Source organism: Halichoeres trimaculatus, unplaced genomic scaffold (genome assembly GCF_033239565.1).
Source record: "Halichoeres trimaculatus isolate MK-OKI-2021-1 unplaced genomic scaffold, fHalTri1.1 fHalTri1_scaffold_10, whole genome shotgun sequence".
Classification (NCBI taxonomy): domain Eukaryota; kingdom Metazoa; phylum Chordata; class Actinopteri; order Labriformes; family Labridae; genus Halichoeres; species Halichoeres trimaculatus.
Genome location: NW_027437187.1, coordinates 17817954 through 17842896, shown reverse-complemented (window position 1 = coordinate 17842896; position 24943 = coordinate 17817954). Strand labels below are relative to the sequence as shown.

Sequence of the window (24943 nt, the reverse complement as noted above, 5' to 3'; positions counted from 1 at the left end):
CTTGAATGACTCAAAATATATATCTCTTATCCAGATCCTGAAGCATTAGCTCTCCCTGCCATTTCACCCTGCTACATCCTTCCCTGTCCAATCAAATTAATACCATAAAAGGTAGAGGCCGTGTCCTTGTTGGCATTTAATGAAACGATTCCTGTAAACTGTGTTTTAACTGCAGGTCAGTGTGAGCTGCCCCGGCAGGTCAGGTTAGCAGCATCAAGAAGGAAGTTCCATGTTTCATGCATGAGCCTGCTAATGTGTTGACATTAAGGAAGTGCAGGAGAGACTCAGCTCATCAGTGACCATATCACGCTGACCTGCTTCTGTTGGCCTGACTTAAAACAGCCCTCTGACAGCTTTAAGGTTACAGACACCCTTTTCGTGTTACTGGGAACCAGAACCTAATACTGGAAGGAGCAGCACTAGATGTAATTAACAAGAGAGGGACTGAAGTTTTTTTTACCCTGTGGAAACCCCATCTGGTTGCACTGAACTCAGTATAGACTGGTACTCACACAAGGAAGTGGTAAAGGAAGCATTTGAATCCAGCAGGTCTTTCCAGGAAGTTGTAAACATCCCCTTGCATGCTAGTCTGGATGTAAGGGTTCTGAAACTCCTTTTGGTGATGATGCAGCCAGCTAGAAAGAGGGAGAGGCTGCTGGATGGTGGTGATAGAGGGTCGGCTGTTAGTGGTCCCAAGTACGGGGTCCTTTGTGTCCTTTGCCGGAGGGCAGCAAGGAATGCCTGATCCTGATTCATTATTCACTGGTCTGGGGTCCAGTTCCAGTGAAACAGGAGAGTAGTGGCTTCTGTCAGGTACTGAAGCCTGCAGGGAAGAAGTTGTAGTTGTAGTGACTGTAGAGACTGCAGCAGGATCAGCATCCATGTCCTGGTCCAGACTGAGGCTGAGGCTAGTGCTGGCATATCCGTTTGGGCTGCATCGTATGAAAGAGCTCCCTAGCCTGCTCCCATAGTCCCGTTGCACGTGGCACGTCATGTGGAAGGAGTGCGCCCGTTTCTCCCCCATGTTGGCCTGAAGGAAGCTGCCCAGAGCGGTTTAAAAGTCCTGGAAAGTCCTGGAGGTTGTGACCAAGGTTGAGGTTCAGACTGAGTAAACACCTAGCGGGGCATGGCTAGCTGCACGCTGCTGACAGGAGCTCACTCAGCTGTGTTGCATGTGTGTCCATACCTGCAGCGGAAGAGGTGACATGAGACAAGGAGATAGTGTGACTGCAAATAAGCCCTGCCCTCTTACTGCAGGGACCTTGTTAACTTAACATTAGTCATGAAAAATAAAAGACACGAACACTGTAGAGCCTGGTTTGAACCAACGAAAAGCATCTGTATTTATATTCATATTTACATATGGCTTCTTTAAGCATCTGTCACTGCAACATCTGGCAGCCAAACACTGCAGGAAAGCACTCAAAAATATCATCAATTGCAATTCAAGAAAATGTCAGAGGTGGATCCTTTCAGCAAGTTATTTTGAAATGCATCCCTCCTTAGATTAGAGATCTACTGTGCTGTGGACATCAATGACCATTAGAGCTTCTCAATGTGTAACAGCTCTACGTTTGCCCTAAGATTTATCTACAGATTGTGTAGCACAGTGGTTTTCTTGTTTGTGCGGTTATAAAGAGACAGGGATTAACGTTTGTGTGTAAGAAATCATGATGGCATTACTGTGAACTTCTGAAAATGGAAATGCATGCAGGCTTTTGACCTTTGACCTGTTGACATGATACACAAGCAAAACAGACATATTTTATCCTCAAAGTAGACTCCTACATGTTAAAGTTGTAACAACGGGTCAGCACACAGGTCAATTCCTGCCTGTCTCTCAAAAAAACATCTTTTCCTGTCAGAAATATCTTGTTTTTATTTGTCCAATTTAGGAAGGTAAAGCAAATGAAAAGCGCGTTACATGCCCACATTCCAGCAACAAATGCTAAGACTCTGCAGCTTCAGCAAGGGCAAATGACCTACCCTAAATGTTACACAAAATGTCAGTGAGGCTTAACCAACATGTGGGTAAATGAAAAAAAAGACTGGTTTAAGCGGTGGATAGTTGCAGCCCAGGCAACAGATGTTTTGTAGTTTTTCTTTTAGCATTTGTCTGTTTTTTCATGCACAAAATGTCTGCAAAATGGAAATAAACCTGCAACAATGTCTGGTGGGCATGACAACTTGACAAAAACACTTTCCATAAACCAAGTCAAGCTAACTCTAACCCTGCTGTCCTTTGTACAATTAATACGAGTATCAAATGTGAGTGGGGGGTCTTAAAAACTGACATTCATCCAGGAAGAGTGACAGATGGTTTGATTGTTGCCTACATGTATCGGAAAAGTATCCACAGACAATAGAGACAGGCTAATTGTTAGCAGCCTTCCCCCCGTCCATATCACTCCTCACCTATGGATGAACCGCTGACAGAAGCCGCTCGCGTTGCTGTCTCCCTGCAGATGGAGTTTCTACCTTCAAAAACTACCCAGTCCAGAGGCACACAATGACCTGTCAGACATGTACAGGCTGCTGCTGTGGGACTCTAACGTTACATGGCATTGTGTTGTTTTTCCGATTAACTGAGCCGACCATCGCGTGGGACCCCTGGCACACATTGAATGCTGACACGTGGGGTGACATCAAGCACTTCAAGTAAAAACACAGCCTTACCTGCCATTCGCGTCACCGGTTTCCTGAAAGCAGCCTGCAAAAGCACGAGAGGTAAGTTCAATATAGCTGAGAGTAGATTTAAGGACATTTCAAATGAATTTATAAAAGGATCAAACATCGATGTTAAGCATTAAACGAAACAAAAAATACCAAAAAAATGTACCGGGTCTTGCCTCAAAGTCCACAAGTTGCACACCACAAGTTTAAGTCGTAATTTATGAACCCATGATAAATTCGCCTTATTCTTTTCCAACAAGAAAAAAGTCGTAATTTTTAAGAAAAAAAGTAATAAAATGTATCTAGAAGTGTTTAAAAATTACATAAACAAACTAAAAAATGTACTTCACGCACGAGCCTTTATTCGGCTGCTGCCTGCAGGACTTATCCCTTTGAAGTGCATCACAGCTTGTCTGTGCGAATGTTACGTTCGAAGACTGTAGGAAATTTTGCGATTACTGTGTATGCACCATTGTGGTGCACAACTAATGCTGTCACCAAACAGCGCGTCACTTAAATGCTATAACTGAACTGAAAAAATTACCACAAAATATAGGGGTTGAGATGCTCAAGCAAAAAGTGCCCTCTTTCCATAAGTATTGCACATTCAACAGCCCAAACTCATGTACCGCAATAATTTCTAATAAACAACTGCACAAACCACAAGTTGTCTGTGAAAATTTCTTATCAATCAATTAATTATCTTAAGTTTATCACGTTTGTAAAAGAAAAGTTTATCCCTATATTCAAAATTATTGTTTTGTTTTTTGATTTTTTTTTTAAAGGAAAGAAATAGAAATTAATATAGAGGTACCTAGGATCCATGTATTGTTTGAATTGCTGAAAACCATTTATCATAAAACCCCTAAATTTTACTTTCTGTATGTATTTATTTTCAGGTATTATTTCATGCATTTTCATTTACTGATATTAGTCTTAAATACACTTGTTCAGATTGGGGTGACTTATTAGGTTAATCATATAGGCAAAAATATGTAGTTAGTGGTACTTTTTTGGAAAGATACAGTTCTGATAATAATCATAACATTATATATGGATGATGTTAATATGTACAGCTAAATATCTTACTACAGTGAATGGAATTAACGTTGTTGTATGTTCAAGTACCATGTACAGGGGCAGATGAAATGACCTTTAAGTAGGTCCAACTGAGAACTGTAAGATGAACTTTCAAGAAAAAAAAAAAAAAAGCTAAGGAATAATATGGAAAATGTAAAAATGATTTTGTGTTTTGTCTGTATTATTATTGTTGAGTGAGAAGGCATCTCCTAAATGATATTTGTGTATGTGAATATATGTGTTAAATAAAAAAAATAAGTTCAAAAAAAAAAAAAGATTGCTGAAACCATGGTTTCCTGTGACTGGGCCCCCTTAAACTCTGTCACCACTGTCCCGTGAAAAAACAAGCTGTCAGGCAACAATCACACAGAGAAAAACCACCTCCAGTGGTAAAAATGCTAGATCCAGGTAACGCCATTTTTATAGCCTACAGTCCTGACATGTGCCCCTCTTCAAATCTCTGTTACTTTTGTGTTGAGCACCACGCTGTCGTTATAACAAACCCTATACTCAAACCCTGCACTCAGGTAAGTGTCTCTAGGCTAAAGTTATCATAGAGCATTTTTGACGAATCGCTACATCGGAAACATAATTTTCCGGATACATTTCAACACAACACATCAGCTGGCAAAGGTCCACCCGTTGATAGCGGGTTACATTTCGTTTGTTGAGCAAATGCCCTTCGTCTAAAAAGAATTAATCCGTCGCTGTTGATTAATCACTATTTTGGTCACTTTCTTTTCTCAAACCAAACTTCACCAAAAAGACACATATACCTGGCTGATTTTGTGTTACTATCCTCACCATAGGGGGCACTAAACCTAAAAACCGCACCGGAATAAGCGTTTTGCAATTCGCACGTTTTGCCCCACTTGTTTTCCGTAGTCAGCGAGGAAACATGGCTTCACACACAAGTTGGGTATTTCGCTCTGTAGGTCGAATTAATGTTGCTGGTATTAGACTTCAGGGCTCTATGAGCAGGATGACATATTCAACTGAAGTGTCTGCAGACTCTTCCAACGGGAATAAAGGTAATTAACACTGTTTCTGTCGATTAGTTAACGGTGCCTGTGGATGATCACTGCAGGCTAGGCTAACCGAGTAAATGCTGTCACCACTGCTAGTTTCCCTGAAAACCTCCTGAGGTTAAGAATGAGTAGTTTTAGTTCTTAGAGTAACTGAACTTTGCGATAAAGTAAGAATTTCACACCGGAAGGAAACATTTGTCGTTAGAACAATTTATTTTAATTCAGAGACAGTGCTCGGATCATCCCTTATTTTTATCACTACCCACAAAGGAACCAAAAACATAAAACCATTAAAAGTTTTAAGAAATGCTTGATAAATAATAGATTAAAATGATGGGCAGATATTCTCCAACTTTTTTATTTGATTTAACCTTCACAGATCACTGCTCGTTCCACGTTTCTCTCCTCTTTCCAGCTATTTTATTTTTTATTATTTCTTACATATTTTACTATTAGTTATTAAAAATGGAGATGAATGTGAACCACCTGAAATAAAGAATGCTGTCGTTACATTGTATGTTTTTTGCTGAATTCAGAAACTATTTACACCGTATATAAATGTTAAATTAACCCTCTAGATTGAATGGGAAGCACATGTCATCAAATGCTTTCCTTGCTTGATCACAAATAAAAATTGTAAGATGGAAAATTATATAAATCAGATCTCAATAGCTGACAGTAGTTTTTCATCTTCAAATCAACACCCTGTTCATACCAAAGTATAGCAGGTAAGAGGTGGAATACAAATCAACTATTACACATAACTATTCCAGATAGCTACATCATTAATTTGTAAAGCCTTATTAACACCCTGTTAGAACCAGATGAGGAGAAAGAGACTAGCTGGCTTAATTTTTTAGGTTGGGAAAACACATTTTTCGTCGGTAGTTCAAATTTTAGAACGTAGAACCTTACATTTTAGTTAACAGATGGTTATGTCAATACACAAACCTGTAACACGCTTGTTGCAAAATCTCCAGTGTGAATAACATGCTTTGATGAAAATAATGATTGTTGAAACCACATTTTGTATGAAATGATCACATTACAAAAGTGTTTGTGTGTTAATGAAAGAATTGAACTACTTTTTTAGATTTTCAGGAGAGAGGTGGAAGAGGACCAATTATCAGAAGACCCAGAAGAGAGGTAAGTGTGCCGGTTTTAAATGAAATGGGCTAAGTTAATAAACTGGGTAAAAAATGGAGCAACACACTGAAGTTTCATATAAGACAGATTTGATTTTACTGAGCAAAGTATTGTTACTGCACTCTCGGATTACCTCACAATTTATTTGTTTTAAAAAGTGTTTCATATCCTGTGCTTGTATCAGTCAGGCGAGCCCAGGACAGAGAAGATGGCAGTAGATCAGGACTGGACTGCAGTCTATCCAGCAGCAGCTTCCTTCAATCCAAACTCAGTCCCTCTGCCTGTGAGGATGGGCTACCCTGTGAAGAGAGGGGTTCCTCCTGAGAAGAGGGGAAACTTGGAGCTGATCAAGGTCAGACATTTTTAATATAAAATTTATTGACAGCTTTAAAACCACCTCACAAAATAATCACCATGCGATAAAGATGGTCCAGAAAAACAAAAATGCGTCTGCTTTCTTTTTTAAAATCTCCAGTGGTTCATGTTTAGCAGCACAGTATTCATTCACTAGCTCAGAAACTAGCAGCCAGACAGTTTTTCTGCAGTACTGACGTAGATATAAAGTAACTGTATGGCTCTGTAGACTCTGTCTCCGTTCCCGGATTATTGAGCAGCTGTATCCAGACACCAGCTGCTACATCTGGACTTGAGCCACGTGCAGGTCCAGGACTATTCCGGGCACATCTGGAGCTCTGTTGTGCGTCTCAATGACACTGATGTCACACTCTGTGTCTGCCATGAGGCGCCTAATACTGTTGATCTTTTAGTAACATTTAAAGCTTAATTTCTTCAAAGCATACCTTTATCGATCCATCACTAAGAATACCTGTGAATCAATTTGACAGCTCAACATGTTTGAAATTGAAGTGTTTTCTAGAACCTCCTGTCCTCAAAGGATCCTTAAATCTAGCATCAAAAGCCTTGTTAAGAGTTAAAATAAAAATCATTTTTTGTTATGTGAACATTAGGGTAGTCTAAATAGAGATCTTTTATGAATCCTTGATTTTGAAATGAAGTGCAATACTGCATGGCATGTTGGACTGCAACTCTTTTCCTTTTTTGCACTAGGTGATTTGTAAATAATATTTTGTGAGGGAAGGGGCAGAAAAAACAAGAACTTTCCTTCCTTCTGCTCCCTTTTCATTTATATGTAAAAGTTCGTTTTTTTGTACTCAGTGTTTTATTTTTTGTCAGAATGAATTAGCCCATACGCATTCTGTGTTGTGCATATAAGAAGAGACGCTCAATATCTGCAGAGAAGTCAAAAGTTGGATTATATGAGTACATTGTTATTTATGTCCTCTGGGCAACATCTGAGAAAAAATACAATAAAACTTCTACTTTTGCCAAAGATTGTGTAATATCACAGAAATCGTAAGAAATGCATTTAAGATAACTTTGAAATTACATGTTGTTGTGGCTTGACTTACCCCAGGTTGAGGGTACTTAATTAAAAAAAAAAAAAAAAACAAGCCAGCAAGGGCCATCTCTCAGATTCAGATTTATAATGTAAAATAGGATGAGTACACTATTTGTCAAAATATCTTTGATATATGCCCCGAGGATTTACAAGGTATCCAGCTACAGTTCAGAAAATAGGATTAGCTCTAACTGTAGCAATAACAATAAAATAAGAGACACACTTATGCTTTTTAAATGTAGATTCAGTTGATATTCTGTACGAGGTCAATGTTTGTTTAGTGTCTATTTTTTATTTCTTCCTGAAGCCAAAGTCTGATGTTTTCAGGGTCTAATTTCAGTAATTTGTTTGAGGGTTTATCTGTGTTGTCACAACTTTAGAGGAGGCTTCTTATTCTACTGTTCTTATTTGTACAAAAAACAAAGTCCTCATTTATCATAATCTAATCCTAAAATGCTCCAGAATTTTGTTGTAATGTTGGAATAGCTAGATTTTTCCCTTGGAGGACTGCCCCTGGCTTTATTGGGGTTTTTTTTTATAACATACTGTAATTGATTCAAGTTTTAAATAAAACACCTAATGCATCTGTTACTCCATATGCATAGAATTCACTCGAGTGTTGGTCAAGTTTGTAAAAAAAGAGGTAAGCTTGTCAGCCCCCTCAGATCTTTAAATTAAAAAAATGAAAAAATATGTTATTTTTACTCCTCAATTTTCTTTCTTCAGGCCAAAGTCACCCAACAGTTCAAGTTTAACAAACTACTTTGCATTGGCATTTGCAGGTGTGCATCCAAACATACTGGTAATCTCTCTTTTGTCATCTTTTTCAGATACCAAACTTTCTGCATTTGACACCAGCAGCCATCAAGAAACACTGTGAAGCTCTGAAACGTGATTACTTCCCATTATTGTGAAAAACATACCTATGAGATTAGTTAAGCTTTTATTTATTTCAGTTAATAATCGGGTGGTCTCAGCATGTTTTAAGATGTCCTTATCTGCTTCCAGCATTCTGTACAGAGTGGCCGTCCGCCCTGGACTCTGATGCCAAATGTGACGAGCACTTCCCCATCAAAATGGAAAGCACTGACTATGTGTCAGCCGGCCCCTCAGTCAGAAACCCTTCAGCTCGTATTATTCATCTCAGAGTGAGTTCACCTTCTTTTTGACCTCGGCCGTCACCTGATGATCTGAGCTTTAACTGTGTTTCAGGCATGTATGGAAAGTGGAGAGTGGAGAAACCCACCATGAAAAATGAGATTAGAGATTTGCAGCGACGCATAATCACAAGCTGACATCATGTCCCTGTGACTTATCCAGAGAGACGTTCATTGTCCAGTGACCTCAAACCTAAGAAATGATGCCATCAAGTCTCCAGAGAGATTACACAGATTTATATTTCTTTTAGGCTCATGATGAAGCTATGTCGTAGTCATCTTCAAGTCTAAGTCTTCAGCTATTTCAAGAATGTGTTAAGTTACCAGCAACTCGTTTTTTTTTTTGACAGAAAGAAGTGAGAAAACCTTTGACAGCAGCATTTTTGTTGTTACATTTTGATATTTCTCTTAATCCCCTCACCGCCACAACCATCACTAATCCATCAGTATACCATCCTCCTCACAGAGCTGTATACAGACACACAAACAACACGTAACACCCACAATCCATCAGTAGGAAGATTTACACTCCACATCCTGTCTGGAAATCAAGCAAAAGGAAATAAAGGAAAAGTTCTGACTTAAGTGTGAAGTGTTAGAGTTTCACAGATGGATCAGTGTGTTTACACGGATTAACTAAACTGCTGGGCTATTCACAAATTTTTACTATGAAATATTTCTTAACAACAAAACTACCTCTTGACAAACTTGTCGTGTCTGCAGGTAAAAATATGTCTTTTTATTCCATTCACCATAAACCATCTGCTCCACTGACACTTTGCCTTAGATTATATCAGCATGAGAGGAATTATACAGACATTAATCCAGGTGGATTAGGCTGAAAGACAGATTTGAGCGTAAAGCTCACACAATTAGGTTCCAAATCCAGAGCAAGTGGAACAAGACAATTCAGCATGACAGAAACATGAACAAAATTCATTCAAGCCTTTAAATTCTGATTTTATGTTTTATGGTTGACATTAGTTACATGTATAATATGACAGGGTTGATACAGAAAACACATCTGTGACAGGTGGACACGGTCAAGGGAATCTTTTTAACTGTGTGTGCGTCACTGAAGTTATACGAAAATGTAAAAAACATTCTAACATTCACCATATATTTCCTATGGATGTGTTTTATAAAGTATGGAAGTCTGAGTCATAGAAAAATCAATCAAGGAATAATCCCTGCTTTTTCCATCTTGTCTTGTGCATAGGGTTTAGAGGTTTCCCTACATAGTATAAACTGTCATTTTATCTGTAGAGCATAATGTATTTTAATCTACACAGTCAGGGGATTGTTAATGTTCAAAACAAAAATTATTTTTACTTTGAATCTGAAAGGCTTAAAACAGGAGGTAGAGTAATACGGACAGCACATCCTCATGGGTCTTCTATTCATGGTAAAGCTTCTTATGAAATGAAACTCTTATTTGTCTCATGGTAATCTCATTTTGTCGTTGCTCTTTTAGGTTAAACTGTCCAGTCTAAACTTGGATGAACATGCACGCAAAAAAATGCTCAAACTTGTTGGGGACAGATACAACAAGAAGACTGATATCCTCACCATCAGAACAGACAGGTACACCTTCCTTACTTAACTACCACACAGGAAGTACACACAAGGTAATCTTATAAATACCCTAAACTCTCGTCTTCTTTCTTTTCAGCTGCCCACTGAGAAGGCAGAATCAGGATTATGCCATGTACCTGCTGACCGTCCTTTACCACGAGTCCTGGGTGAGTGTTTTCTTTTTAAAGCCATTCAATTAAGAAAACAATGACCTGGCTGTAAACCTGACTCTGCCACTGCCTCACAGGTATAAATAAAGTTATGAGATAAAAAATAACTTCAATGACATTTAACCATGGCTCGCAATCTGCTCCAGTACCTTTTACTTAAATCAACTCTATCTTGCTCTGTGATCTGAGAGACTGGGCCCATTAGGGAAGTATCAGTCTTGAATGGGCAGAGGGACAGCAAACAGCAGCATTGTCCAGTTGACATTTCCCCACTGATGAGGGGGAAACAGACTCCCCTATCATGTGTTGACCCTGATACTCATTCACATTAAGCTAACCATGCCACATCAGAGAAGTCTGCCACTAGGTCATTACCTTGCTCTGTTCAGACTGCCAGCCACATAAAAAGGAACGACTCCCCCTATTGTGCAGACTCTGCCTCAGGGAGCTTTCCCGGTCCTTGCTTGGAAAAAAAAAGCATCTCTAATTTGGGGAAGGCGTCCAAGCCAGAGAGCAGAACACTGTCCACTGCCCTTTATGACACACAATGGTGGCACAGTGCTTGTCCAGCAGGCTCAGGGAAGCTGTGAGAGCGGCGTAACGTTCAGGTTGTAACGCTGGCTCACAAAGAGGCTGATTGTTAGCAGTCACTGAGGTGATTTTATCTCCCCACTCAGGGAGATGGACTTCCCTGCTAATTCCAGTATGTGCTAATCCAGGCCAACGTTGGGGCAGACTGCTCAAAGCTACCTCAGACATGGAAGGCTACTATTAGTGTCTTCACCTGTTCTTTCTCTGGACTGAAGATGTAAACAGTATCTGGCTGGTACTTGAATCAATCAAGAAAACATCAAGACCTTAAATATTCTGTATGCTTACGAGACTGTTTATTAAAGCACCAACAGACATGATGCCACTACTTCTGCATTAATTTTGCTCGCTATAGCCACAAAATAATCAGGGTGAAGGTTTGAACGGAGTTAGCAGACACAAGTCATCTGTTTGTACAGTGGAGCTTTTTGTAAAGACTCAACCTCCCCTTTTAAAATCTAATGTTACAGTCACAGCATTCCTGACCAGTTTGAGCTTTTTCTACCACACACAGCAAAGTATCTATCACCAACTTCATCTTTTGCTTAACAAACTATCTCTAAATCAGACATTTGTTGAATGAAAAACAAAGCTCTTGAAACTTCACATATTTGGCATTGTAAGTGAATTTGAGACACACATCAGACAATGTCTTGCTTGAATAGAATAGAATAGAATAGAATAGAATAGAACAGAACTTTATTGTCATTGTAACAAGTACAACGAAATCGAAGTCACAGCAGCAATCAAGAAAACAAAAGTAATAAAGTGTATAGAAAGTGCAAAAAGGTCCATAAGAAAATAAATGCTGACAGCTTGTCCATCATTGTCCAGTTCAGCCAGCCTCCACCTGCACGGGGTCCAAGACTGAGCTTCTTCAGTCATGCTCCATCTCTGTCTCCTAGATCCTGTCTGCTCACAGCTGGTGAAGCTCTTCCAACATGGCATTGGTGTCTGATGTTAGCTCCATTAGCCATGTGAATAGCATGATGCTACTCTGCCCTCTGGTATTCCCTATGTTGCTGTGTTAGCACTGCTAGCTCATCCATCTTATTGGAGATAGATCTTACATTCCCAATAGCGATGGATGGAAGGACAGGTCCATGTCGTCACTTCTTAGTTCACACCTGAGAACCAGCACGTCGTCCTCATCTCCTTCTCCTCACCGTGTGGGAAGACATCAGGCCGTACACCAGTTAGCATTGACATGCTACAGGCTGCAAACAGCTGAGTTCACATGTAAACAATGCAGCCATGGTTACATGTAGGATCTCCAGACAAACACAGGAGAAACAATGGTAAAAATATTGCTGAAGCCAGAAAAAGTTTGGTGTCCATGACCAACAAATGAGCCATACAAAGTAATGATCCACTCCAAATACAAAGATTACAAATAAAAGACAAAAAAATTACAAGAAACTGACAAAAAAAGAGAGAGCTGCTGCAAAAGGCAGCCAACAGGGTGGCGCCTAGCAATATTAAGTCATTTGGGTAAGCTGGCAGAGCAGGGGCTACAGTCCTCGATGCATCAACAGGTTTGACTCCTGGGCTCAGCCCTTTGCTGCATGTCTACTCTACTTTTTATTCTCCGGACTTGTGTGTGTCTCCAGCTGTCCTGTCTGAGAAAAGCAAAAATGACACAAATAACCTCAATTAAAGTATCTGATCTACGCCCAGCACTCTCATGCATTTCACTAAATTGCTCCAGACGGGATGTTCTGTGGACCAGATATGTACAGCAGTAATGACGGTCATTAAACTCAAACACCTGGAGAGCAGGAGAGCTGAGGCTGGCCTGCTGTAGGTTGCGTCACACAGGGCTGTATTGTTCTAAAGAGGACGCGATGACAGCACATGCAGGCAGCAGAGGAAAAGCTACATATGGAGAAATACTATCTCTGTAAGAGGAGCATCAAAGAAAAACATTTTTTACATCCGTCAACTTTAATGAGTTCAAAACCAGACACTAAACTAAACCTTTCAAAGTGAACTTTAAAGTTTTTCAGATGAATGTGAGGTAACTGATGCTGTATGTATCTCTTTGCAGTCTTCAACAAATAAGTACCGTGTTTCTCGTCTTTCAGAAAACCGAGGCCTGGGAGGCCGAGAAGACTGTAGCAGACATGGAGGAGTACAGCTGGGAGGACAGCCCATCTCAGAAGAAAATCCTCGATGTTCTAGTCAGAATGAAGGTGGCTGGAGAAGGAGAAGGCGAGGAAGTGCGAGAGCAGCTGCTGGGGAGGAAAGAAGTGCAGGAGTATAAAGACTCTGTCACCAGGTTAAAGAACGAGGGGGGGAGTGAGAGCGCCATGCTGCAGTACAAAGAGGCTGTAAAAAAAGTACTCAACCTGTAATACAGTGATGTGAAAACAATGTCCATGATAATATTTTAAAGATCTATAGGTTTCTGATCTCTGTCTCGGTTCCAGTCACAGAAAAAGAGGTTCCATCGTAAATATGGATTTCACAACTGTAAGGGTCTTAGCTGTATTTATTTTTCCTGCCACACTTGGCTGTATCATCATGTCTTTATACAAAATAAAAGCCTAATGTATCCTCTTTGAAGCTGGAAAGCTCTGTGAAGTCTGCACACACGATAGGTAAAGCTTTTCTGTAATGAAGCCTCTTTCAGTTAGTTCCCATCCAGCTCCTATCCCCTTCAGGTCGAGGGCCGGCACCCCAGTGAAAGGAAGCTTTCAGCGGCCGGTTGTTGAGAAGTACTTCACCCTCTTAAGAGAGTGATACTGGAAAGGTTTGTGTTCTTTCAGGTGAAGAGAAATCTGATGCATGGAGGAGGTGAGGAGGGTTAAACATCAAAGACAAAAAGTGGTCCATCTTCACACTTTGTTGACCATCTGATCAACTCTCAGCTCCTCTGATTTTTTTTTTCCAGTGACAACTGCTAAGCCCCAGTAAAGAACAGCATAGCTTGATGACAAACATTGTTGCTTTGGGGCATCCACATTAGTTTGATTTCACTGAGGCACAATGAATTATAGATTAGCCAAACAGGGATGTAACTTAAAAGAAGGGTTTCCAAAGTGAGGCAAAACACTGATAGAGGGGTTGTGAAATGACCTATCATAAACTATTCATCTGACCACTGCATGCAATGAAAAAAACTAAAAAAAACAGCCTTGTCACTAATGGTCTCATTACAAAGAAGAAATTAAAACTCAAAAAAAGTATCACTGGGTGTCAGAGAAACAAATATTGTTGCTGATTTCTCTTTTCTTTCTAAGTACTCTGATTTTTATCCAAAGTCCTAAATGGTATTGTCCACTGGAGCTTCTTAAAAGAGACCTCCATTCAAGTGCTGCTATCAACCTCTTAATTTTTGCTTTTTAAAGTTCCTAATTAATCTTAAACAGTGGAAATGCAAGAAAAGCAGCTCTCCAAAAGAAGTCCTCTATCCCTGACTGCGGGCTGCAACAGATGCTCCAGAAAGTTGGGCTAGATGGTCATCTAGTTCAATGTTACACAGTCATTCCTGTCTGGGTAGAAGACAGCCTTATAAAGAAATGTCCAAAAACTGTCAACTTTATGACAGTCATCATTGTAAACATGAAAAAAGAAATGTTCCACTTTTTGTGTTTGAATCTCAGGTGTTTTCTCTGACCAGCACGTACTTTATCAGACGCATAGAACCCCTTTTTCCTTTCCATGATGTCCGATATCGACCCATCCTCTTCCTCTGCCCCCTCCAGCTCACCACCAGCAGAAAGGAGCAGCAGCAGCTCAGTAGCACTGTGATACAGACGACCACAGCGACCAGCAGGGTATGAGTGGCAACATGCCAACCAGGCACAAAATCCTCTGACGTGTCCTCTCCACCAACACCTTGTCCTCCCTCACCGCCTCCAGTGTAGTTCCTCCCCACGCTGCCCTTGGTGTCGTTGGGGTTTTGTTTGCTGCTTTCTATACTTCCCATAACAGCTGTGGTGGATATCTGAGAGAGGGTGGTGCTGTGATGATGGGTGGGAGGTATAGGGGGCTGTGAGGTGGTGGAGGAAAAGGCAGGAGTGGTGTCCGGGCTGAGTGTAGTTGCTCTGGTGGATGAGGGTGGAGTAGTGAAACTGGGGTGATGAGAGGAGATGGAGATAGTTGGGGTTGATGTTTGCACATGGCTCTCCGAATCAAGCAGAGTCTCTGGAGTTGAAAATAAGACGTCAGTGGTAGTGGGGGCTGTTGTAGGCTGGCTGATTCTCTGTCGGGTGGAGGTGGAGGTGCTGGTGGTGGTTTTAGTTGGTGTGGTGAGTTCCGGTTTTTCTGGTGCTGTGGGTTGAAGTGTTGGTGCAGAGGTTAGAGGCAGGGCAGCAGGGGGTGCAGGAGGTGGATGGATGAAATATCGTTTGTCTGAGGACAGCAGCTCTGAAGTGTTGACTCGACCGTAGTGGTGGGGCAACACTCGCACATTTGACGTGAAGTATTTTCCAAACACCAGCAGGTCGGGATCCACACCTAGGAAACCAAACATGCTTGACTTGACTTTTTCATTTCTACCTCTTTCACTTTTTGTTGACTTTTTAAAATTAACTTTTAGAATAACATGTCTATGGATTACATCAGCAGTAATCAGTTACATCAGTGAATTTTAACTTTTATAAACTTTTTTTGATATTGGTACAACCCAAGGAAGGGGAAAGTTAAAATATTTACTCTATCACTGAACACTAGGGATGTCCCGATACTGGTTTTTTGACTCCCTACCTGATCCGATTTTTTCATGATATATTTTGCTGATACCTTTATCCGATAAACCCCATACTCCGCTGTAAATGACGAATCATATTTGTTGTATTAAAGCGAGCCCTGTTGGTACCTCCTAGAGGAACACTCACTTTACAAACGTTGCAAGCACTGTTTTACTACCATTGCTTTACAAAGAGAAGTAGTCCCACACAGCGGATACGTTTGCAATAGAGATAGACAGATATGGATTTTTTGGGGGCCGATACCAATACTGATAATTAGTAGGCAAGGAGGCCAAAATTTCTATGTAACTGCAATAAAACTGTCCAGAATTGAGGTTGTGCTGCCTTTTACAGGCATGTAATGCAGTTGAACTAATTTTCTGTTTGGTTTTACATGACCGATTTTAAATGACCATCTGGCTTCCTTAGTGTAAACAGGGAGAAATTCTGTGCAGAGCCAAATCAACACAGTTTAGTACGGGTTTCATATTGGCCATCAGATTTTCAAAAAGGCACATGCCGGTATGCCCCAAAATGCCAAATATCAGCCCAATAATTGGCCCGGCCGATAGTTTGCAACGCGGTTTGATTTACAGCAGCTGTAAAGCGTGACGGTTCTGTAAATCACATGAAAACTGTATTGTCTGGCCCGCGCAGCGAAATCCAATGCTATCCAAGCCCCCAAAAACAGCCATATGGGGCGCCGATACCAATCAGTGTATCAGATCACGACATCCATACTAAACATGCTATTTACACACAGGCCTAATTCATGCATATGGAGGCTGTGCACAAGCAAACAAGAGCAATCAGGGGTTCAGTGCCTTGCTTAAGGGAACCTTGCCGAGGGAGTAAACAGCTCATCTCCACCAATCCACTCTTATTCTGTGGCCCATACTGGGACTTGGACTAGTAACACCCAGTAACCAAACCAAGCCCCTATAGAAAGTTCTACTATATGTCCCGCAGTGACCCTCCTAAAAGCACTTTCATCCACACAGAAATTAAACAAGAATAAAAGGTGAAAGAGTATGACGATGTAATGTGCCTGGGATGAGATTTTATTCCTACTGCACACTTAACAGAAACCTGCCCATGCATTTGTGATCCTTTACTTGACTCACCCTTTGTGATGTTGTAAAGAACCACGTTTCTCCTGTGGCTCAGGATACAGCTCTCCAGTGTTGGACAGTGCAGGTGGAAACAGTTCACGCTTTCTTGAGAGGTTTCATAGTGGAATATGGCCAGATTACAGGAGACTATGACAGGAAAGACGATAAATCTAGCTGTTTTACAAATGAAGGTCAAATCAGTGTTTGAGTGTTTGGAGCTGATGAACTCACAGTTTCTGGTGAGGCAGCAGGTGCGGCTGCATTTGAGCGCAGTCTCCTCCAGGTAAGACTTCAGCAGCTGAGCTCCTCTCCTCTGAGACTCCTCGATGTCGATGTAAAACCCCGGAAAGCGTCTGATCCAGCAGTTCTTGTAGTAAGAAGTCGGTGAACACCTGGACTCGGACTGACACACCAGACCCAAAACCGCCAGCAAACCCCACGTGACGTTCATCGCGCGTGAAATAACTTGGAACGTTTTAGATCACGAGCTCGACGAAACACTGACATATCTGGGACTTTAGACTCTTAGCTCTAGCTGACACGAAAGAAGGTCTGCCCTGGTTTGGTCCTCCAGGTGCGTGTTGTGCAGTAGAGTCAGCACCTGGAGGAGGAGACCCCGCCCAGGCTGAGGCTATAACTTAACCACCGAGGAGCTCCAACCACTCAAAAGAGCAAAACTGATTGTAGCAAAAAAATAAAAATAAAAAAGAAGAAAAAAGAAAATGTACTTAATTAAGGCCACGGTGACTATGAAAGTCAGTTTTTCGTTATAGATTTATTATATGAATTTCGAAAATGTTCATAAAAACAAAATCAATATTAAATATTTTCCTGGTCCAGTTAAAAAGTTTTTGGTATTAGCTTAAAATTATGTACAGATAACAATACACTGTATTGTATTTACCAATATAAATACAAATACCATTCGACCTTTAAAAAGTCAACTAGCTAATAAACAAAACAAAAAAAAAGTTTTTGAGCGATAAATAAATAGTTTGTAGGTGGACTGTTTGACTAAAATCAGTATAAAAACCAAGTTTGAGTTTTATTTGTTTATTTCATTTATTTGAGTTTTTATCAGAGTTTATTTTCCCTGAGCTTTGCTTCAGGAAACGTTGTTTGTATTTGACACTATTAACATTCTATAGACAGAAAAGGCATTTATATCCCAGTTAGACTTTGGGGATACCCCTCTTCATGACTTTACAGCATGCACTGTCTGTTTTCAGTCAGGTTAGACCACTCAGAGTGAATTGACAAAGCTCTACTATCTACCTGAAGCATTCGAAGCAGGATTATTACAAAACGTGCTTTGCTACCTGGTGTTGGACGTGTGGCATATTGTTGCTGTTTCCATCACCTTTTGAGAGGCTGTCTCTCCATCACAGGGCCACCTTCTTACTTTTCACCGGGGTGACTCTTTGGATGGATAGTTTACACAGTCGTAGCAGTCATAGTAGCAACTAACTCACTGATACAGCTCTGTGTAGGGATGATTTCAAATTGGTAGGTAATCTTTGTGTTGAATCAGTAACTACTCCCAAAATTGAGGGTGCCAGATTCTAAGCGACCTATTTTTTTTTTTTAACTCAGATAAATTAAATGTTCTTCATTTACTTTGCTTTACTTATTTAATTGTATTTATTTATGTATTTCTAAACAAACAAAGGGGAAGCCGATAACAAGTCTTTGGTGTATGATGTAATATTACTACTTGCATACTGAAAGTGGAAACATACTTGAAATAATGGATCAGTGTCATAACATTGGTCTTTGTTTCCGAAGTGGGGGAACTTAAGGTACTGTTAGTGAAGGAGGCTTTAAGTGAGGGCTTCATAACAAAACATACAATTTGGAATGAAACACCAGTAGATTACGATAGCATCACATGTGGTTGCTTCCAGTAAGAGTGTAATAAGGTTTTACCACCACCAGGTGGCAGTGGTCACTTCCAATCAATAGAAAGCTCACAGTAAAAAATAAAACTGTAAATCCAGTTAATATGTGGAACAAAAGCAGAAAAGGGATCTAAATGTATCAAGAATTATTAATTAAAAGGTGATTACATATCATTAAGACCACCAAAGCGCTATTTCTCATGTTAAAAAAGGTTCAACGTCAATCAGCAACTCACTTCTCAGATCTGATGTTACTAAGTAGCTAAACTCAGCACCTGTAATAGACTTTACTTCTAGGACCTCGTGCAACAGAAAAAAAGTAGATTTTAAATAAATATTGAATAAAGGGAACAAATTTACTGTTTATGTCTCTGTAGAGCACAGAATATCAAAAATTAGCTCACAATAGGTAACAGCTGGATAAAGTCCTCCATAAATGTAGCCTGTGCCCTCTACTTCAAATTTCCTGTAAATAGAAACAGTACTTAAGTGACTTAAAATTGTAAAAAAATTGAAACACAAAATGTGCCAAATATAGGTGCGTTACAACTACAGGAACTTTTCCAAGAAACTAGAGACTTGCTGAGGAACTCCGTGCTTTGTGAATGCAGGAACTATAGGGTCTTCATTTAGTTCTGGGGTTATTGATCTTGTCTAGAGGTCCAGGAAATATGGAGGTCAGGGCCTGCAGGCTGAATGTTTCTGACTGGTTGAGCATCAATTAAACCAGTATTTTATTTCACCTTCTGCCCACAAAATAATCACACACAGCTGTGATTCCTTTGGGTGTAATAACTCTCAAGTAGTCCTCTCCTCTGAGCCTGATGACACAAATGCATCTCTATCAGTTCCAGTTTTGTTGAAAGAGTGACCTTATAAACAGGGGACCTTCAGCTGATCGTGTTGTCTGGAATGCATCGTAATTAAGTTTTTTTTTATATCTTAAATACTCATCAGATAAGTATATAATGATCATCTAAAGCCATTTGAGAAGGAAGCATCCTGCTGAAAGTCATCAATCAATAGAATCACTCTTTAACCCAAAACATCGACCGATCAAATCATCAAGCTGATGTTGAGGTGTAACAATCAGTCACTGTTGCAGTTGTGCAGAAAAAAAGAAACCTATGAAGTTAACTTATTGAACAAAGGAGGGTAAAGTTCATTAAATACTGCAGTTACTCCTGACATCTTTCTCAAATTCAAACAAATGCAGCGACAGAGGAGCTTTGTAAGAAACACTTGTATTTTCATCTGACACGTCAGGGCAAGTTTCAGTTACAGACAACATGTGTCATCAGCTTACAGGTCTAAATCTGGTTCAAGTTAGCAGTGTTATATGTGCCTTTTGATGAAGTCAGATCATTTCAATCAGAAACATTAAGACAATACAAGAAACAGTTCACATTAAACATCAAACAAAGTGAATACAATAACTCTTTAAATCATTTAGCCTCTTTTCTTCATAAATCTGTTTAGAGGAGGTGTATCTGACACTGTACATAATTACTCCGATAACACAAAAGAATGGCACCAAAAACAGTGATATTTTTTGGGGATGTGCAAAGCAGGGATTCTCAGTCAACTTGGATTAGTTTTCCCAGTTGTAATTCATACTGGAGTCACTAGGGGGCACCCTGAGGCAGCCAAACTCCTCTGTAGCAAACATCCCCTGCACATGCATGTGTGTATACAATTTGAAGTCAAAACAAGCACAAGTAAAATGAGATGAAAACACCACCAACTTTCAACAACTTTCTCATGCAGGTCTGGTTTGGCTCTTTTGGTTTAGAGACCACAGCGTATCATGGTCCTCTCTTTTCACACAAAGCCTGTTTCAGCTTCTGTAATCCCCGATCCTCCTTTTCCTCAGCAGTAGTAGTGTTCATGGGCGCGCTAACAAAGCCAGAGTTTATCTGGGCTTTTGATCGACTCGTATGGTTTCAGCTTTAAGCTTTGGGAGGAAGTAGTCCGTTGTGTACTGTAGTTGTTCACTGAGGTGCTACAATGGGTCTAAATCAGGTCAGTTCCAACTGCGTCAGTCTTTGACTAGCCTGTAAATATGATGCTGTGCACCATGCTCACTGGTGGACACCTCAAAGACGTACGCTATGCATAGGAGGGTCTCCAGTGTGTCCCTGTTAGTCACCACCTGTGGACAGACACAGGAGAGTAATGTTAAATCATACGGTGAGTGAAAAAGACAAGCAATGTATTACAAAAAAAACAAGTCTATTAGACAAAAAAAAGCTGAGAATTTTATTATGCAGGAGAGCTCTGACAGCACAAAACATGACAGATATCCATAAATACTCATTCGAGGTCTGCAGTGAAATAAACTAATGGATTTGCTTTTGATATACAAACACTGCAAAAACTTTAAGTTTCACATCTTATAAAGGAGGCTTGATTAGCAACAAGTGAACTCAGCAAAAAATAAGCTTAAAATACAAAAATATCTATTCTAAGAAATAGAACATTAGGCTGCATAGACACTCTAAAAAACATTTTAAAATGATGTTTTTTGGTTTCACAGTTCTGTTTTATAAACATCAATACACCCCAAAAGAGTTGTGGTTTTGATGCATTTTTACTAAATCCCTCCAGTTCATGAAAATTATTAAAAGATAATTAAAAGATATGTTTCTATCGCATGGCGAGATTACTCCATTAAAGCCCCAGTGGCAAACTTTAGGTGATTGTCAACTTTGACTCTTCTCTTTAGACAAAGCTGTGCCTTGTTCCTTTTTGCCAAATTTTTTGTATACTTATTTTTTTTTTCAAACAAAAATGTTCTCCTTGCTTTATCCTAACAATATTTTGGTGGGAAAAGAAAGGGGTAACCCCTGGTTTATAAATATGAAGCCATTCAGAAAGTGCAAAGTAACAAACCATCGGTTATTAAATGTCCAGGAACCACATACACATCCATTACAATGAAAAAGAAAAAGACAACAAATTACACATCTTTACAGCAAACGTAAACAGAGAGGGGATTTTTTGTTTTTGTGTATAACTTATATACTTAGATACCGTTTTGAATATTAAACTGAAAATCTAAATTAAAGTGAATCCTGCTTCAACATCAATTCTTTTCCTCATCCTATCTTGACCAAAGCTAGGTTGAGCAAGTTATTCCAAAGTGGCATCAGCCGATCTTAGGCTTCAAAACTCCAATTCTGTAACAGGTAGTTGATGTCACAAAGACTATGTCCTTGTTGTCTTTGAGGAAAGTGTAAACATCTGTCTTCCAAGCTTACAGCTCCCAATCAGCAATGAATTTGAGCTTTCAAAAATACTACATAGAAATGTCTTAACAGTCTTGTTTTGGTTTTGTAGGTCATACAGAAGCATTAGCATTAAATTCAGTTTGTCTCATTCTCAGCTAAAGAGTCTGCACAAGAACTTTGGTCATTTTCCTCTATTTATAGTCAAAAGAACTGAAAAAGTAAAAAAAAAAAATTCAAATGTAATAAACATGACTTCATATGATGCACTTCTTAAACAAAGTAAATACTAACTATACAAGAAACTTGTGGTTCAGATGTTTTTTGATTTGTTGTCTCATAAATGTGTAAATGCAAACACAGGACCCTGAGTGTGGCAACAAGCACAAACCAAGAACCCAACTTCACCACTTCATTGTGAACACAGCACTTGTTACATGAGGCCTATCGATTGTGCTCAGCCGCACATTGTGGAATCTGTGGGTGCATGCGTCTGTTGTCTATTATGTGTGTGTGTGTGTGCACATCTGTTAATGAGCTGTTCATGGCTAATATGAGCTAAATCAGCCCATTGAGAAACCTAATGACATGCTGCCATGTAGTCGTCAGTGTGGGCTCAATATGGTCATTGTCCCTTGGCGAGTAGGAATGCAGCCGCCAGTGGAAGGGACACCAATGTCTTTGAACCCTGGTGTTGAGGACCACTTTGTTACCATGGCGACACACTCCACTCTATTCACTTCCCTCCCTGAGGAGCACATGGGCTCATTCAGAAAAGTCCGTCTTGCAGTGGAATGGACAAAATGTTTCAACTCTGTAAGAAACTGTACAAATTGCTTTTCATGGGCAGGGGAAGATTGCTGCCAGCTGTTAATGGTCTGTCACAGATACCTCGAGGAAGTACCACAGCACTACCTTATTCATTCAGACACCAAGCAGCTTTTTCTCCTGTTTCACACCCTTTTACGACAGTGTGAGGCCTGCAAAACGCACTTTGAAATTGAAAGAAAAATGTTCACACACTTAGGCTACTGAAGGTCTGAGTGGCCCTGTGTGTTCTTATCAACGCTCTTTGGTATGAGACAAACGACATGAATGATGAAGGACAGTGAGTGTATGAGAAAAATGATCATATCAAAATTAATTGTAGGCCAAAATTACAGTTTTATCTGTCCTTGCCACAAGCAACATTTTCAGCAAATTAAAGCTGATGTTGGAGGTGAGCACTCGAGGTGGTGGTAGATTTATTATTTTGCACCTTGGCAGAGGGTGAAGCTTGATTATCTCTGGTTTCTAGCACTTACACAAGCAAGTTAGGCAAAAATGTAGCTAATGATTTTTAATATCAATGAATTTGTGGTTATAACAGAAGAGGAGTTAGACATATTCAACACACTGTGCGTACCTGTAGGATGGTAAAGTTTTCCAGTACGCTGTTCATCATGTACTTCTCCGGCAGGTGTTTCAGCTTGTGGATGAAGTTGATCATGTATTCACATAAAGGGGAGCGGTGGATTCGAAACACGTAGCGCCCATTCTCAAAGCGTGCATACTCGGTCTGGGAAAACACACATAATGATAAATAAAACAAGCAGTCCCATTTAGCAGAACATAAATCATGTATAAAGAGAATTTAAACAACATCACAGGACAAAATTTGAAATCTAATGTTAAAGAATTAGGATGCATATTCCACTGAAATTGTATTAAATACATTGGAGAGGAACCTCTCAGATATAGGCTGTAGTTTGTGTAATATAATAAACTTAATGCAGCTTATGGCATGCCATAAAAGTACAATAAACATATTTCTTGTGACAGCCATAATCAAATAATGTAGCCATTAAGTATCATGTTGCACACAGAGGCAGATGGCACTACCTTGAAGTGTGTTTGTGTGTGTGTGTGTGTGTGTGTGTGTGTGTGTGTGTGTGTGTGTGTGTGTGTGTGTGTGTGTGTGTGTGTGTGTGTGTGTGTGTGTGTGTGTTTGTGTGTGTGGGGGTTTATATTATATTGTACAATCCATCAGAGGCAGCTGAGGGCAGGACCACTATTGTGTCCACTTAACGGGAAGCATAACAGTTCGTCACGCTGGGCAGATTTGAGGATCACGTCAGTTTCCTGACCACAGATCAGTGGTAACTGACTGGAATCCCTCCCTGCCAGCAGCAGTTATTCACTCCTCAGAGTGATAGTAGTGGTTTTTGACGTGGTCATGACCTCTTTATGTTGAAATATCACACATTCATTAAGCAATCAGTGATGCAAGCTTCTTGTGACCACAAAGTGTATACAGTTCATGGCTGATAATTGTAAAATCTGTATTTCAAAAGCCACACGACTGTTTTTTTCTGCATTCACAAGCAAAAAAGACATATTGCATTATGATCAGTCACTATGCCTTCTATTAAGAAGACTTGTGTTTACAAAATGCCTCAAAATGGGGATATGCCCCTGCTTTAGCTGGTAAAAATACGACCCCAAGTAGGAGATGAATTCACTATATAAGAGGCTGCTGATTACTGAAATGGACTTTCTGCATCGTGAAGAATCTGCCCTTTTTAGTTTTTGAAAACTATGAGAATTGGACAAAACAACAACTTCTAAACTTTCAATAAAGTTGGTTTTGTTTTAGAAGTTAGTATTTCACTTTGAATTAAACCAAAACATGAACTGATAAAAGTACATGCACACTATGATTCACAAGTTGATGTGGGGGGAAAAGCTTATTTTATAGCCCCAGTCAACCTTCTGTTGTGTCCATTATTTTGGTGCCCCATGAGGACAAGTCAATGCTGCTCATCTCTTTGCTATTTTTGTCCCATACTTGTGCATCAACTAGTGTTTTATCATCACCTTGATTTCTTCAACAGTCAAACATGAAAAAAGGGGCAGCTCAAAAAGTCAGAATACTAGGGAAAGGTTTTTTGTGATTTTAATTAAACTGTAAACTCATGACACGTAACATAAATTGTTGGACGTTTTTGTTTTGATTTTGATGATTTTGGCTTACAAGTCATTAAAATCAGAAATCCAGTATCTTCATTAATTACAAGTTTTACTCAAAAGAATCAAAAAAGGATTTCATAAACAAAAACGTCAAACTTCTGAAAAGTTTATACTTTTATGCACTCAATCATTGGTCAGGGATTCTTCACCACAATTTATAGCA

The 24943-nt window shown here is 39.8% G+C and overlaps 4 protein-coding genes across 7 annotated transcripts in view; 1 reads left to right on the top strand and 3 right to left on the bottom strand.

Annotated features, from left to right (window-relative positions):
• Nucleotides 1–3101, bottom strand: part of kcnq1.2 (potassium voltage-gated channel, KQT-like subfamily, member 1.2) — a 197047-nt gene extending 193946 nt beyond the window's left edge. The window contains exons 1-3 of one of the 3 annotated variants that reach the window (XM_074678296.1): nt 2840–3101; nt 2677–2710; nt 513–1186 (exon numbers count right to left, since the gene is read on the bottom strand). In XM_074678296.1, the coding sequence (XP_074534397.1) occupies nt 513–1024 (512 nt within the window). In that variant the 5' untranslated portion in view covers nt 1025–1186; nt 2677–2710; nt 2840–3101. Of the gene's footprint in view, nt 1–512; nt 1187–2415; nt 2534–2676; nt 2711–2839 lie in introns of those variants that run through there. The other 2 variants (XM_074678298.1, XM_074678297.1) reach the window with 2 other exon arrangements.
• A 1497-nt stretch (nt 3102–4598) lies between these two features.
• Nucleotides 4599–13341, top strand: mrps35 (mitochondrial ribosomal protein S35). Its single transcript, XM_074678488.1, has 8 exons — nt 4599–4784; nt 5875–5927; nt 6112–6279; nt 8178–8238; nt 8356–8495; nt 9979–10088; nt 10177–10246; nt 12925–13341. Exons 1-8 carry the CDS (start codon nt 4652–4654, stop codon nt 13192–13194), a joined length of 1005 nt encoding a protein of 334 aa, XP_074534589.1. The 5' UTR covers nt 4599–4651; the 3' UTR covers nt 13195–13341.
• Nucleotides 13342–13380: 39 nt separating this feature from the next.
• On the bottom strand, nt 13381–17190 carry mansc4 (MANSC domain containing 4). Its single transcript, XM_074678487.1, has 3 exons — nt 16878–17190; nt 16659–16793; nt 13381–15301 (listed from the first exon to the last, which is right to left on the bottom strand). The coding sequence occupies exons 1-3, from the start codon at nt 17095–17097 to the stop codon at nt 14442–14444; spliced, it is 1215 nt and encodes a 404-aa protein (XP_074534588.1). The 5' UTR covers nt 17098–17190; the 3' UTR covers nt 13381–14441.
• Nucleotides 17191–19216: 2026 nt separating this feature from the next.
• Nucleotides 19217–24943, bottom strand: part of tead4 (TEA domain transcription factor 4) — a 49925-nt gene continuing 44198 nt past the window's right edge. For both annotated transcript variants that reach the window (XM_074678535.1, XM_074678536.1), the window contains exons 11-12: nt 23177–23329; nt 19217–20696 (exon numbers count right to left, since the gene is read on the bottom strand). In XM_074678535.1, coding sequence (XP_074534636.1) covers nt 20583–20696; nt 23177–23329 — 267 coding nt within the window. In that variant the 3' untranslated portion in view covers nt 19217–20582. The remainder of the gene's footprint in view (nt 20697–23176; nt 23330–24943) is intronic.